General features: G+C 38.8%; 1 protein-coding gene across 4 annotated transcripts in view; it reads left to right on the forward strand.

Annotated features, from left to right (window-relative positions):
• The window catches only part of AP3M2 (adaptor related protein complex 3 subunit mu 2), a 41546-nt gene that overhangs the window by 15196 nt on the left and 12547 nt on the right, over nt 1-13803 (forward strand). For 3 of the 4 annotated variants that reach the window (XM_077849352.1, XM_077849351.1, XM_077849350.1), the window contains 5 exons: nt 2415-2552; nt 5492-5577; nt 6423-6556; nt 7906-8113; nt 8593-8737. In XM_077849352.1, the coding sequence (XP_077705478.1) occupies nt 2415-2552; nt 5492-5577; nt 6423-6556; nt 7906-8113; nt 8593-8737 (711 nt within the window). Of the gene's footprint in view, nt 1-2414; nt 2553-5491; nt 5578-6422; nt 6557-7905; nt 8114-8592; nt 8738-10114; nt 12369-13803 lie in introns of those variants that run through there. The other variant, XM_077849349.1, reaches the window with a different exon arrangement.

Below are 13803 nucleotides of genomic sequence, written 5' to 3' on the forward strand. Positions count from 1 at the left end.
GGGTGGCTTATTCCTTTAAGTGTCCAGCTCCTGATCTCAGCTCTGATCTTGATCTCAGGGTTGTGGGTTTAAGCCCCGAGTTGGGCTCCATGCGGAGTGTGGAGCCTACTTAAAAAAAAAAAAGGAAAAAAAAAAAGAATTCCTTTCATTTAAGAACATTAAACTAATGTATGTATATTGGAAATATACATGGTAGTTTGTAGTTCTATATATTTTTTAATCCACTGTTATAAATATTTTCTCGGGCAGTCCAGGTGGCTCAGCGGTTTAGCACCGCCTTCCACCCAGAGCATGATCCTGGGGACCCAGGATCGAGTCCCACGCCAGGCTCCCTGCATGGAGCCTGCTTCTCCCTCTGCCCGTGCCTCTGCCTCTCTCTCTCTATGTCTCTCATGAATAAATAAATAAAATCTTTTAAAAAATAAAAATAAATTATTTTCTCACAGTCACTTGTCATTTAATCATTGTCCATGGTGTGTTTGTTTAGCCACATTCAATTCTGATTTAGTTATATTAATCATTCTGCTTCATTGAGCTCTTACATCTTGGGTCTTGCTTAATATATGAACAAGGATTTGCATGGTATACTTTTACAAAGTAATTGAAAAATACAGGGTGGGGGAGGAGGGAGAAAAAAAAGAAAAATACTTTTAAAGAAGTATAAATATGCAGAATAGCTGGGTATATTTTGAAAAAGAGTTACAAAGCTGTTGGACAGATTTGCCTTGTTAAATATAAAGCTGTATTATACATGTAGTATAGGAAGTAAAAACTCATAGATAAGTTATAAAAGCCAAGGCAGTTTTGAAAATAAATATTTTTTAAAAAGAACAAGAGCAGAAGAGAAAATGCGTCATATAAGATACATTTTAATAAGTTTTGGTAATTTTAAAAACATAGTATTGACCCAGTAATAGACAAATAGATGATTCTGATAAAGGATAAGGTAGTTCAGAAACGGACCCTTGCTTTTGTAGAAATTTGGTATATATAGATGTCATGTATCTTAGCGTGGGCCAGCGGCAAATTGTTAAATATATTGTATTAGGACAGTCAGCTTTGATTTAGAACAAAATGAAGTCCCCTATTCATTCTGTACACAAAATAAATTCCAGCAAGGTCAAAGAGTTAAATACAAACCTTGTAATTGTTAGAAGAAAACCTAGGGGAATGTCTTTTTGATCTCAGAGAAGGAAGGGTCTTCTTTTTAAAAAAGTGTATTTTCTTCTAATTCTTTTATGGTTTTACTTTTGGACTTAATTCTTGAATCCATTTGGGAATATCTTGGTTAACAATATGAAGTAAGGCTCCATGTTTATTTTTCCAAAATTACCTACCAGTTTTCTTAGTGCCATTTACTAGGGCATTTAAGATTACTAAAGTAACCTTTTTCCCTGTTTTAAAGTGATATTTTTGTGTTTTACTAAATCACTGTGGATTCTTTGTTTTTAGGCTTCCTGTTTTATCTGCTTTAATTATTATAGCTTGATGACATGTTTTTATTTTTATTTTTTATTTTTTTTGATGACATGTTTTTAAAATGGTGCCTCATTTTAAGAAAACACATTTGTTGGGTTTTTCAATATTCTGGATTCATTTAACTCTTAAACGTTTTGTTAGTGCCTGAATCATTTATGAATACTATGTAGTCATTTTTCTGAATCTCTCTTAAATCTAGAAAAAGGTACCTGAGAGTCACTTTTGAAAAGTTGAAAGGTTTTGCAAACATGCTGAATATATGTGTGTGTTTAACGTTTCTTTCTTTAGATTAAAAAGATCCAGGTTGCAAGAAAAGGAAATAGATTTTAAATTAGTTGTAATATTTCAGAATTTCAGCATAGAACTTTTGGATTAAAAAAGTTTTTGATGCTTGTGGGAGGGAAAAACAAGGAGTTGATTTACAGGGAAAGACCTAATTTGTATTCTTTTCCTAAGATTCAGTATAGTGGTAGTAAAATGTGTACATTTTAATACCTAGAAGAAATGCACTTAAAAGCCTACCTTAAACTAGAATATCGTTTTTACCCATGAAAATTTTATATTAATATGTAGTTCACTATCCCTACTGAAAGCCAGTACATTATTTAAGCTACAAGCTATTGTGAAATTTGAGAGACCCAAGTTCAAGTTTCTTTCAAAACCAAAATATGATATCTATTTCTCAGGTAACTTTTTAACCTTTATTTTGCTCAAATAAGCAGACTAGATGGCGACAAGTTTTTAGAATAGACTGGTTATCCAGATAGAAGTTGAGAAAACACTTATCTTTCTTTTTTTTTTTTTTTTTAAATCCACCAATTGAGTGCATGAGTAGTGGGAGCATAGAACTTCTAGGGAAGTGTTCTATGACTATTATATAATTGGTTACATTTAATTAAATTGGAATTAAATTACAGTCAAATTCATTATTGTAGGAAGCACCAATGTGGGTGACCAGCTTCCTACTGGACAGCTCTCAGTGGTGCCCTGGCGACGGACTGGGGTAAAGTACACCAACAATGAGGCCTATTTTGATGTGATCGAAGAGATTGATGCCATCATTGATAAATCAGGTAGGTGCTTTTATTTATTTATTTTTCCTAAAGATTTTATTTATTTATTTATTCATGAGAGAGAGAGAGAGAGAGAGAGAGAGAGAGGCAGAGATACAGGCAGAGGGAGAAGCAGGCTCCATGCAGGGAGCCTGATGCGGGACTTGATCCCGGGACTCCAGGATCACGCCCTAAGCCAGTGGCAGGCGCTAAACTGTCGAGCCACCCAGGGATCCCCAGGTAGTTGCTTTTAAACTGTTTTCAGAACTAGAAAGAAAGTGTCTCCTTCATATACTTGGTAGTATCAGAATTATCTCTTATTCAAGATCATTTTAATTTAGTACCTACTTTGTGTCAGGTACTGTGCTAGGTACTGGGAATACACTTAAATATTAATATGCAGATGACATGATCATATATAGAGGAATGCCTAAAGACAGTAACAGTAAAAAACTGTTAGAACTATAAACAAATTCCATAAAGTTGCAAGATATATAATCGATATATTAAAAACTATATAAATACAATCAATATATAAAAAACTATAAAAAGGGATCCCCAGGTGGCTCAGTGGCTTAGCACTGCCTTCAGCCCAGGGCATGATCCTGGGGTCCCAGGATCGAGTCCCACGTCAGGCTCCCCGCATGGAGCCTGCTTCTCCCTCTGCCTGCATCTCTGCCTCTCTTGCTCTCTCTCTGTGTGTCTCATGTATAAATAAAATATTTAAAATAAATAAATAATAAATAGAAAACTATAAAAAACTTCCTTTTTTCCTTTTTAAGATTTTGTTTACTTATTCATGAGAGACACAGAGACACAGGCAGAGACATAGGCAGAGGGAGAAGCAGGCTTCCTACTGATAAGGGAGTCCAACGTGGGGCTCGAAACCAGGACTTTGGGATCAAGACCTGGGCTGAAGGCAGACACTTCACTGACTGAGCCACCCAGGCACCCCAAACTAAAAAGTTTCTGTGCAAAAACAGTCAACAGAGTGAAAAAAGCAACCTGTGGGAAAAACTCAAGGAGACCATGTTAACCTGCAGAAGGATGAAACTGGATCATTTCTTCACACCATACACAAAAATAGACTCAAATTGGATGAAAGACCTAAATGTAAGACAGGAATCCATCAAAATCCTAGAGAACGCAGGCAGCAACCTCTTTGACCTTGGCCACAGCAACTTCTTATTAGATGTGTCTCCAAAAGCAAGGGAAACAAAGGCAAAAATGAACTATTGGGACTTCATCAAGATAAAAATCTTTTGCACAGCAAAGGAAACACTCAACAAAACTAAAAAACATCCTACAGAATAGGAGAAAATACTTGCAAATGATGTATCAGATAAAGGGCTAGTATCCAAAAATCCTTAAAAAACTTAAACTCAACACCCAAAGAATATATAATCCAATCAAGAAATGGGCAGAAAACAGGAGCAGACATTTCTCCAAGGAAGACATACAAATGGCCAACAGACACATGAAAAATGCTCCATGTCACTTGGTATCAATGAAATACAAATCAAAACCACAATGAGATGCCACCTCACACCAGTCAGAATGGCTAAAATGAATAACTCAGGAAACAACAGATATTGGCAAGGATGTGGAGAAAGGGGAATCCTCATACACTTTTGGTAGGAATGCAAGCTGGTGCAGCCACTCTGGAAAACAGTATGGAGGTTCCTCAAAAAGCTGAAAATAGAGCTACTCTGTGACCCAGCAATTGCACTACTGGGTATTTACTGCAAAAATACAAAGGTAGTGATCTAAAGGGGCACCTACTCCCCAATGTTTATAACAGCAATGTCCACAATAGCCAAACTATGGAAAGAGTGCAGATGTCCATTGACAGATGAATGGATAAAGAAGATGTGGTGTATATATACAATGGAATACTACTCAGCCATCAAAAAAAATGAAATCCTTCCATTTGCAATGATGTGGGTGGAACTAGAAGCTATCATGCAAAGCAAAATAAGTCTGTCAGAAAAAGACAATTATCATATGATCTCAGTCATATGTGGAATTTAAGAAACAAAACAGGATCATAGGGGAAGGGAAGGAAAAATAAAACAAGATGAAATCAGAGAGAGAGACAAACCTAAGAGACTCTTAATCATAGGAAACAAATTGAGGGTCACTGGAGGGGAGTGGTGAGGAGATGGGGTAATTAGGTGTTGAGTGTTGAGTGTTAAGAAGAGCACGTGATGTAATGAGCACTGGGTGTTATACAAGACGAATGAGTCACTGACTTCTGCCTCTGAAACCAATAATACACTATATGTTAATTAATTGAATTTAAGTAAACTTAAAAAAAACAGACCCTGTTGAGTGAAATAAAAGAGAAGTTCAGAATTGTGAAAAGGTACAGCATTTAAAAGCCATGCAAAGAAACAGAAACCTGCAGAAAGCACTGAGGAAGAGGAGCTAGAAAAACAAAACAGGGTGAGGTTAAGAGAAAGGAAGGAGTGGTCAATAATGACAAGCCACTGAGAGCTCCTGTCAGATAAAGACCAAAAGTGTCCATTCGATCATTGGCAAAGCTCATCGGTCACATTAGGGAGAGCAGTTTCTACTCTGAAGTTTTCTGAACCACTGGTTATGATGATAATCCTGTTTGATTCCGGTACTAGATAGAAAACTTTTAGGGTAATAACTCTCTTATTAATCTTTTATCCCCATTGCTTCATCATAGCATCTCATCCTTGACATACAGTTGATAAATGTTTGGAAAGATGGACAAAGGCATGGGGTAGACGAATTGCGTAGATGGACAGAGGAAAGAAAAAAAGGGAGGGAAGGTGGGAGGGGGAAGACAAAAGCTGAGAAAAGTTGAGAAGGAAAAGAAAGTCAAAGAAGGTAGTAGGGAGCAAATAAGTTGTTCATGGAGCACAGAGATGTGGAGCACAGAGATGTGTTGAATAACCTCTTACCTTCTTTTGGTCTTGCTCCTCTCTCAGGTTCCACAATTACTGCCGAGATCCAGGGGGTCATTGATGCCTGTGTCAAGCTGACTGGAATGCCAGACCTTACACTTTCCTTCATGGTAAAATCCTGAACCACAGGTTCAAATCTCGGGATGGCAGATTAACTGCTTCTGGATAGACAGTGGTGAGAATGGAATGGAACAGTAAGAAATAATTAAGGACAGGGACGCCTGGATGGCTCACTCAGTTAAGCATCCAGCTCTTTATCTCAGCTCAGGTCTTGATCTCAAGAGTAGTTAGTTCCAGTCCCGCTTTGGGCTCCACGCTGGGCATGGAGCCTTTTAAAAGAAAAAAGAAAAAGAATTAAGGACAGCCACAAAGCTTGTATCAGTCTTGAATTTTCTAAGTAGCTACAGAATTTGTGTGTGTGTGTGTGTTTGAATAAAAACAGCATCTGAGAATGGATAAAGAAGATGTGGTTTATGTATACAATGGAATATTACTCAGCCATTAGAAACAACAAATACCCACCATTTGCTTCAACGTGGATGGAACTGGAGGGTATTATGCTGAGTGGAGTAAGTCAATCGGAGAAGGACAAACATTATATGTTCTCATTCATTTGGGGAATATAAATAATAGTGAAAGGGAATATAAGGGAAGGGAGAAGAAATGTTTGGGAAATATCAGAAAGGGAGATAGAACGTAAAGACTCCTAACTCTGGGAAACGAACTAGGGGTGGTGGAAGGGGAGGAGGGCAGGGGGTGGGGGTGAATGGGTGACGGGCACTGAGGGGGGCACTTGACGGGATGAGCACTGGGTGTTATTCTGTATGTTGGCAAATTGAACACCAATAAAAAATAAATTTATTATAAAAAAAAAAAAAGCATCTGAATGACTTTCCCAAAAGAAATGTGGGTGTTTAATTCCTACTTCCTGCTTCTCCTTGCCTGATGAGTACAGAATCCTCGGCTGTTGGATGATGTCAGCTTCCATCCTTGTGTTCGTTTCAAGCGCTGGGAATCTGAGCGTATCCTCTCCTTCATCCCTCCTGATGGAAACTTCCGCCTGCTCTCTTACCATGTCAGTGCACAGAAGTAAGCGGCCCTTATAATTAAGAATAGAATCTGTGTCTATGTGTATATGTGGAAACAGTATCCGTAGTGATTAAGGACTCAGGCTCTAGTTACCTGGGTTCAAATTCCAGCTTCTGTACTTACTAATTGGGTAACCTCAGGTGAGTTGTTTAACCTTTCTGTGTCTGTTTTCTTATCTGTAAGTGGAAAACAAAAAAATGGACCTTATTTGAAGATTAAACAATCTAAATAGTGCTTAACACAAAGTTGATACTCATTAAGTTTGCTGCTGTTTTTGTTGTTGGTATATGTCTAAACAAGAACACTTTTTTTCTCAGATTGGAACCTGAGTATACCTGTATTCTATCCTCCTGACTCAAAAGAGCATTAAACTATGCTCTGATGCTATGAAAAACTCTAAAAGGCAGTCCAGTCATCTTTGGTCTTGAACATTCTCTTTAATACTTTGTGCAGGGACTTTAGAAGCCCTTGGTAGAAGGTGTGTAATAGAAGGTATACAGACTGGAGAGAGCCATGATAGCTCCAAGCCACCAATATTTTCCTGTGTGATTTGTAATAAATAATTTAGGACAATATCTGTGTGTTTGAGAACAAAGGCTCTGGGCTCAGACTGCCCACATTTGAACCCCATCTTCAGTACTTATGATCTATGACCTTGGGCAAATTGCTTCATCTTAGTGAAGTGTAAGGACATCATTATTTATGTATAAAATCAGGACAGTAGCAGTACATACTTCATACTTATTGGGAGGATTAAACAAGATAATGGAGATAAAATATTTAGCATAGCACTGGTACATGAGAGTGTTTATTACATGTTAAGAACTATTACTGAAAAAAAAAAAAAAAAAAGAACTATTACTGCTTTGGTATTACTCTGTGATTTTTCTGTTTCTTGTTCTGTCTCACAACCTACCCTACCTCCCAGGGTTTTTGTGAGGATCAGAGGAAGTCAAGTAAAAGCAGTCCCATGTGGTGTGAATAGTACTCTCTCAAGTACAAATAATTACTGGTCACATGTCATAAAGTAAAACACAGAAATACAACGACTCCTAATTTTTATCTCTAATGCCTTTCTCGTAGTAGGCTTAGTATACCTTTGATTTTTGTTAATATTATTCAGAGTCATTAGAAGTTAGTTGACTTACTAGACAGCATCTTAGTTTTATAAAAAAAATGAAAGATTACTGGTGTTTTTTCCTGTGCTTATTTTTTAACATAAGGAATAAATTAGGTAAGGAAGGAAAAGCTGTCAGTGGCGGGGGCGGGGGGATGCTTATTATAAAAGGAGAAATGTTGCCATTTTTCCAGTGTAGTAATGAAATGGTGTTTCTGTCTCTCTACTCCAGCCTGGTGGCAATTCCAGTGTACGTTAAACATAACATCAGTTTCCGGGACAGTAGCTCACTTGGACGCTTTGAAATAACAGTAGGACCGAAGCAGACTATGGGAAAGACCATAGAGGGAGTGATCGTCACCAGCCAGATGCCCAAAGGAGTCCTAAATATGAGCCTCACACCATCTCAGGGGACACACACATTTGACCCAGTTACCAAGGTAGGAGGAGAACACACAGGAAGTTTTGAATTGCCGATGTTAAATAGAATTATTTCTGCGGGAGCTCTCCATGTAGACTTTACACCTTATTGAAAAGAGCTTAATCAAAGGGACATCGTTTTCTCCTTGAGATAATTTGTGGTGACAAATAGTTTTCTCTATTGAAAACCATTTTAGGGATGCCTGGATGGCTCAGCGGTTGAGCGTTTGCCTTTGGCTCAGGGAGTGATCCTGGGGTTCTGGGATCGAGTCCCATATGGGTCTCCTTGAATGGAACCTGCTTCTCCTTCTGCCTATGTCTCTGGCTCTCTCTGTGTCTCTCATGAATAAATAAATAAAAATCTTTAAAAAAAAAAAAAAGAAAGAAAAGAAAACCACTTTAGAGGCAGCTGGTAATACTATGAACAGATGCCCTGAGGTTAGAACTCAGCCACCTCAGATGAAGGGTTCCACTGTGACTGCTTTGTTTTTCTTTGAAGATGCTGTCATGGGATGTAGGAAAAATAAATCCCCAAAAGCTGCCAAGTTTGAAGGGGACCATGAGTCTTCAGGCTGGAGCTTCCAAACCTGATGAGAACCCCACAATTAACCTGCACTTTAAGATACAGCAGCTGGCCATTTCCGGTGAGTGACTTACAACCTTATGTTCATGGGAACATAAGTAGGACACAGATCTCGGAAACTCTTGTACTGCCTCCCTATTTATGGAGTTTGGTTTCATTACCTGATAGGTAACCTTGAGTAAAATCTCCTCTAGCATTTGTGGGGAATGTTCATCATCCTTACTTTGAAGGTGGCCAAAGTGATCTGACTGCACATATCTAAGACACAGTTAAGAAGGAAACAGTGGGGATCCCTGGGTGGCTCAGCGGTTTGGTGCCTGCCTTTGGCCCAGAGCATGATCCTGGAGACCCACCACATTGGGCTCCCTGCATGGAGCCTGCTTCTCCCTCTGCCTATGTCTCTGCCTCTCTCTCTCTCTACCTCTCATGAATAAATAAATAAAATCTTTAAAAAAAAAAAAAAAAAAAGAAGGAAACAATGTGTGTAGACAGAGTGTTGATGAGCAGGTGTGTAGTCATCCCGGGCTTGTCACTTTGGAGTTCCCAGGGTTTTCAGGATGGGAAGCCTTCTGCGTTCTCAGCTAGTGACTGAGAAGAATAGTTTCCCCTCCTTTCTCCCAGATTCAGAAGGACTTTCATATTTGCTTTTATTACTATGTGGAACCCACGTCAGCCTGCTGCAGTCTGCACCTGTCTCAGGATGATGGTGATGATAGTTAACTGCCTACGGGGCAGTTACTATGCACCAGGGACTGTTTTAAGCTCATTGCATCTATTTTATTATTTAATCTTTAGAGCAATTGTGTGAAGTAGGTAGGAGATGACTTCAGCTTCATATGAGGCTCCTATTTTTCTTTACCAGCAGAACTTGTCTAAGTGGTTAGCATTCATTTAAATTATAAACTCTTAAAAAAAATAAAAATAAAAATAAATTATAAACTCTCATCTTTAAACACTTCACAAATTTTAAAGCCCTATATAGTATAAAATGTATTTTGCTTAGTATTGAGAATGCTTAGGCAGCATTCATTTATTAATTCATTCATTAAGTTATATTTTATATCATTATTCATTAATTTCATTATTGTTAAATCATGTATTCCATCTAATAACTTGAGAAAAACATAGAGGAGTCTTATTTTTCTTTTATCCTTATTTCAGTCCCCATGTGACTTTTCTGCCCTTGCCACCTTATAAAAAGGTCTTCCAAGTCTTCCAATAGGATACCTTTTTGTTGGAGCAGTTTTTATTAGTGTATGGACCAAGAGCAAAAAATCTGTGAGCTTCAGAAAAGTGAAATAAATCGGGGACAATTACTATTGCTTTTCTGGGTCATTGTTACTCTCTCTTTCCCACCAATCCCTCTGAATTAAAACAAATTTAACCAGATGTCCCACATGCTTCTTTTGAACAATGCTTATGTGTTCCTTCCTTCCAGGACTCAAGGTGAATCGTCTGGATATGTATGGAGAAAAGTACAAACCCTTTAAGGGCATAAAATACATGACAAAAGCTGGAAAGTTCCAAGTTCGAACCTGAAGGGAGTTTTGCAAAAAGAACAGTCACGGACCCTTTTCCCTTTCTTACTTGTCTAAAAGTAAAAAATATCATCCTGTCTCCTAGGTCAGTACCCCCTTCTGGACCCACCCACTCCCTTTTTTCCTTAGCTTTCAGTGTGTGGAGCTAATCAAGGGAGAGAAGGGTCGCCAGGGAGAACCAGCCAGAACTGGAACACAGCACCAACTCCGTCCTGAGAGAAGAAATGTGTGGCGGAGGGCAGAGACACTTGATGCCATATTTAACAGTTTTTAACCTGGTCACCATAGAAAAAGACTGGCCTTTGTTACTTGCTTGGCTTTAATTATCTAAAGCCAACGAACGACGTTTTGTTTTCTAAGGTAGAAAGAAATATTAGAAAGATGAGAAAGAAGGAAAGAAAGCTTGGAAGAAAATGAATGCTAGTCAAGGAAAGGCCAGTCAAGGATCTGATATATGAGGGAGAAGAAAGGAAACAGTGTTGAAGAAGTTTGAGGACACAGGCTCAAGTAAAAGGGGCAGGAAAGGCAATCAGGCCTCACATGGAGGATTGGAAGGAAAAGAGTGGAGTTGGTTTCTTTCTGATCCCTTTACTTTGATATATGTAAAATCATTAGTATTTCTAGAAGTGAACTGGAAACTTCTTAAATTTGAGTCCAGTAATGACACAGAAAACCCCAGTAGAGTCAGATTTTCCCTTGAAGACTGTGACGATATCCGATCAGTGTTCAGATACTAACTACTGTTGGCTGTTGGCACTTGGTCTGTCATCTCCAGTGAGAAGGTGATCTTCCCTCTTCCTGTTGGAGGTTGCCTGAAATGCCCCTTTCCCTAACCCAAAACAATTTACCCACTTTACATTACAGAATTCAGCCTTTTTCCTGTTACCCAAGGACAGTTTCAGAAAAACCAGTCCCATAATCGTAGGACAGCCAGATTTTGTGTCACAGTGTTGGAGTGTAGATGGCCAATTCATTCTTCATGAAGTGCATCACAGCTGTAGCCCAGCGACTCCTTATACTTCTCAGAGCCAGACAAGTGCTGGAGTCTAAGCCTTGCTCTCTAATGCTTTCCATCAGTCACTCTGAGTAAAGAGAAAGCTTACTTTATGAGTAAAATGTAAAGAGGGGCGTGGTTAATCCTGGAAGCTGCTCAGTAAAGTTATTTCCTTGGAGTCTCCTGTGCTTGACTCTATAATAGATCTATTAATAACATAGATCTACCAATCCATCTTTGTTTCGAAGCAAAAAAACAACAACCCTGAACCTTTGAATAAAACTGATATTAAAGGTGATGGGACATGTTGATCCTGTGTAACCCAGTTACACAGAAACATGGTAGCTGAGGGGGTACCTCAGACTTTCCCAATGGGTAATTTTTATTCTAGTTCAATATGCCTATTACCATTTAAATATTTATATAAAAGACAGGTTTTTAAAATTATTGTTATAGCTTAAGGAGTGGTATTATGCTCTGATTCATGCATGGAGAAAAATGAAGACCTGTACTCTCCAAACCCTGTAATTTTTCCCTAAAGCCCTGTTTCCAAATACTTAAGCAATTTTGTTTTGCTAGTCTTATCTCCCTACTTCCTGGACTTGTTTTTGCTGCAGAGTAATGCTGCTTTATGGTTTTCCTCTGGGATAAATTGTGTTGTATACAAACAGGTGTGTTTCATACTCCCATCACTCCAGAATTTGTTCTGAATTACTATGTCCTATATACACACCTGACATAGTAGGGGAAACAGCTCTGCCTAGGAATCCAGAATACTTGGAATTACTTCTCCTGTGGGCTCTGAAGGATTTAAGGTTTCCTAGGTGATAGGAAACAACCAGTCTTGGTCCCTGGATATTTTTAGGTTATAAATCCAGCTGTTCTATTACCTCTCAGACAGCTCATCCTAATTTCAAGGGAAGAATTTGACGAAAAATCAAGTATCTAGGGTAGAGGACCTATGAGCCTTAGCATGTGAAGTAATATATCACCTGTGTAGCAGACCTCTGGAGCCCAGTGGAGCATCACCATGACCACTCAGCCACGTGTTAGCATAAGTAGTGCAGGGTGTCCTGGTTCAGCTGTTCAATTCCATATGTGGTTAATGTGTGGAAGTATCTCCTGTGTTTAAATCGTAATAAAGCTGAGTTTTACCAGTCCTCTATGTCCTAAGTGTTTTGTTACCAGGACTAGCAGTAGTGCTAGGTAGAAGCAGTAAGAAATAAAACAATTCAGGATGATCTTACTGCTTCTGTCTTTTCAACCAGTAGACCTGAAGCCATGTGTATAATGTGATTCTTGTTACCTCTGGAAATAGGGGATGTTGGTATTAATGTCTTTTTAAGGTGGTAAGAACAAAGGTGAAGATGAGTCATTTTCCCCCAGTGTGGAAAAAATGAAGCCATTAAAGCTTCCCAGTGGCTGTTCTAGTGCTTTCCCCACTCTTGATCTTGGGTTGGTCAGTTCAGGTGTGAAACAGGGCTTCAAGGTCCTAGAAATCTTAACTGTAGTAAAGATTTCTTGGAAGATAAGTCATGGACCGTCTTTGTAAAGTATGGTCAGTGGTGGTTATTTCATCATTTGTACCGACATCATTTGGTAAATCCCTCGGCCATGAAAAGACTTTAGGACTTTTTTCATTATGAACTACAGTGTTTGGTGTTTATCAATACTCCATGCTATCTTAGTTATTAACATGTCTTTACCTGTGGTCTGGCTGTTCTGTGGTTTGACCAGGTGAATTTTACAATACTTGTACTTGCCTCTGTGGCCAGTAGGTGGTGACTCAGTGTTAGCAATGGGATTAATTTTTTAATTGTTAGAATTTTAAAAGGGGGAATTGAATTTGAAACTCTTAAACGATCCCCCAAGATTGCAAATAGTGGAAATTATGTGAGTTTTTGACTTTTGAAGTTAAACGTGGAACCAAACATTTATGACACTTTTTGATAACCAGATGTAAGGTCTAGGACAGCAGTTTCCATTGTCAGAGTTCCTCTCAGTCTACCACTAAAATGTATTGCATAGCTACCCGAGAATCTTTCTTGTCCTTCAGACCTGTTAGTGTCTATATGCTTTATTAACAAGCTGGGGATAAGGAACTATTTAATTTCCCCAATTAATTTAATAAAGTATTTAATTTCCAGACATTTTATCCTAAATTTCCTAACTCATGCCAGAAAAGGATATGTTGTTGTTCTTTGAATGTATTTGAGTGTAATTCAAAGGGCTCCATTTGCTGGGACTCTGCCCTGTAGCTCGGTCTGCGACCTCTTGTGAGCAATTGTCTTCATCTCATCTATAGTTGCCAGGACTTCACCCAGAGGAATGCTGGGGCCTGTGACTTGGCGATTCCATCCAGGGGGCCTTGCTGTTTGAATTCATTTCATTCACCCGGCTCTCTGAAGAAAGGCAAAGGGAAAGGGGAGGGGGTAAAACCCACTGAATTCCTGCCAGAGATGCACTAACTAGATGGGACTCCTGCCATTGCCATCCTGGAGCGGTGTTTGTCTCAAATGGCTGAGGTGTGCTTCTGTTTAAAAAAAAAACAAACCACCACTTGCACGGGGGAACTTGTATGTGAGCAGTGTAAGG

Source organism: Canis aureus, chromosome 15 (assembly GCF_053574225.1).
Source record: "Canis aureus isolate CA01 chromosome 15, VMU_Caureus_v.1.0, whole genome shotgun sequence".
NCBI lineage: Eukaryota > Metazoa > Chordata > Mammalia > Carnivora > Canidae > Canis > Canis aureus.